General features: G+C 42.3%; 1 protein-coding gene across 1 annotated transcript in view; it reads left to right on the top strand.

Annotated features, from left to right (window-relative positions):
* The window catches only part of LOC118337085 (probable palmitoyltransferase ZDHHC14), a 43,419-nt gene extending 42,303 nt beyond the window's left edge, over nt 1-1,116 (top strand). The window contains 1 exon segment of the mRNA XM_035673935.1: nt 30-1,116. Coding sequence (XP_035529828.1) covers nt 30-388 — 359 coding nt within the window. The 3' untranslated portion in view covers nt 389-1,116.
* The last annotated feature ends 1,044 nt before the right edge of the window (nt 1,117-2,160 follow it).

Below are 2,160 nucleotides of genomic sequence, written 5' to 3'. Positions count from 1 at the left end.
GATCCTGATGACCTCCCCCGAAAACGGAGGCACTCTAACTGGCCGCACCTCCCTCACCCTGGGCGGCCCGTGCACCTCGCTCCCCCTCGGCCAGCCCACCCCTCCGACGTCCACCCCCAGCCTCAGCTGCCACGAGGTCACCGACATGCTGCCAATCCACGGACACAGCCTCGCACACAACCACAGCCACAGCCACGCCCTCCAGGAGCCAGTGGCCCACCACCACTTCCTTACCCCAGAGGAAGTGCCTTCACCGCCAGGTATGCTTCCCTGCGGCAGCCCCTTGGGACACAGCCACACCATGCAGGCCGGCTTCTACAACCCAGCCAGCCAGGACTCACTACACGAGGACTCTGTCAGAGGACTGGTAAAGCTCAGCTCTGTCTGACGATGGGATATATGCCCCCTCGTCCCGCCTCCTCCCTCCTGAAAACATGCATCAAACCCATGAAACTCTCCTGTGCCACTTTTGTACCAGCCCGCTCTCACCTTGAGTTTTCCTTTCTCTCCTCATCAGGACCCGAGAACAGAAAAGGGCTGTGGTTTAAATTCAGCTGCTAGAAACTGAATAATGGAATTTAACTGAACCGAAGTGAAACCAGTTGTCCTTCTGGCCAATGTTTTGCCAAACCTCTCTGCTGGAACTGGTGTGTTGGCCTGTATGACAAACATAATGTTCTCACTGTTTATTTTTTATTTTTTTTACTTCAAGGGAAGCATTATCCACTAACCCCTGGAAATTGGACAGGGGGATTTCTTTTTCAAAAGTGGCGTATGTCTGTGAGCCATGTCAAGCAAAAAAAGAATACATGTTTTGACCGTACATGACATTTTGGGTCAAATGACAAATTTCTGTCAGTGGATTACATGTATGACAGGTTTTTTTGTAAAACAAACATTAGCCTATTTGCCTGTTGCTGATTGGACAGCGTCTTTTGCCTTTTTTTCTTGGGACATTCTCAGCAGTGCAATGGGTGATGTCATCATGTTGCATATCATCTTGCTTTTTCTATGTTAAAAAAATAAGAGACTGTTGTACTGTACCATGGTTATTACAAATCTTACAAATTATTATATTTCCTGTGGATATTAATAAAACACCCACTTTTTATCAGATACTATGGCATTAATATTGAGGTGTAGAAGGCATAATGTGTGCTAATGTGAGAGTCATGTGGTGATAACTGTGGTCATTAGGTGTAAACGAGACAGATTACAAGTCTGTCTGATGAATGTTGCTAAACATTTATGGCTGCTCAAACAAGGTTAAGAATTTAAGTCTCCCGTTCATCCTGACAGAAGTCCTGGAGTCAAGCCTCCAGCATCAACCTTTAAAGATAACTGTACAGACTACAACAAGTTTCCAGTAATATTTACTGAGTTGTTCGTCCATTAAAGAGAGTGTTTCTTTTGCCAAAAAAAGAAGATATCAGAGTTCACTGTCTGGCAGTGGTTGGTGAAAGGCTATCAACATTTATTCTCTTCTACCACCTTGTGGTTGAGGAGGAGTACTGCAGTTGAAAGTGTAGTTTTTTTAACATTTACCTAAAATAAAATCAGACACAAGACAGTCGGACTATTCTATAATGCAACTTTAAGCTGCACTAACCAATATTTCTATATTTAAAATAGATGAAACGACACATGTAATGTGTAAGGGTTGTTCTAGGTAACTGGTTCTCAAACTATAGTATGTGTACCACTGGTGGTTTTTTTTCATGAAATTAATTAAAAAACATAATGCAACCAAAGTACTCCAACATTTTGAATGAAAATACTTCTTGACTAAACTATGAGATCTGGGAAATGTAATTTAAAATAAGTTTTGCATTTGTTTCAATATGAGCCTGCTATGTAGTCACATTCATGCATGTAGTGCACACATACATCCATGATGAGTCACCGGCTAAAATGTGATGGTAAGATGGTAAGATGGTAAGCGGAGGAAAAATGAATGCTTCAAATACACTGCAATCATGGTTAGTAACTATTAGGAAGATAAGTGCAGATCCACCAAACTCAAATGTTCTTATTAGGAACTGTGTTAACTATCTACAGCTCAATAGGGTTGACTACTGTATTTGAACATAATGGTGGTACTTGGAGAGTCTACTATTTTCTGAGATAGTGTAGAAAGTTTGAGAAACAGTGTCCTAGACT

This window comes from Morone saxatilis, unplaced genomic scaffold (assembly GCF_004916995.1).
Source record: "Morone saxatilis isolate NCDOM2014 unplaced genomic scaffold, NCSU_SB_2.0 Contig3, whole genome shotgun sequence".
Taxonomy (NCBI): domain Eukaryota; kingdom Metazoa; phylum Chordata; class Actinopteri; family Moronidae; genus Morone; species Morone saxatilis.
The sequence above is the reverse complement of the archived record's forward strand: the minus strand, read 5'-3'. Positions and strand labels throughout refer to the sequence as shown.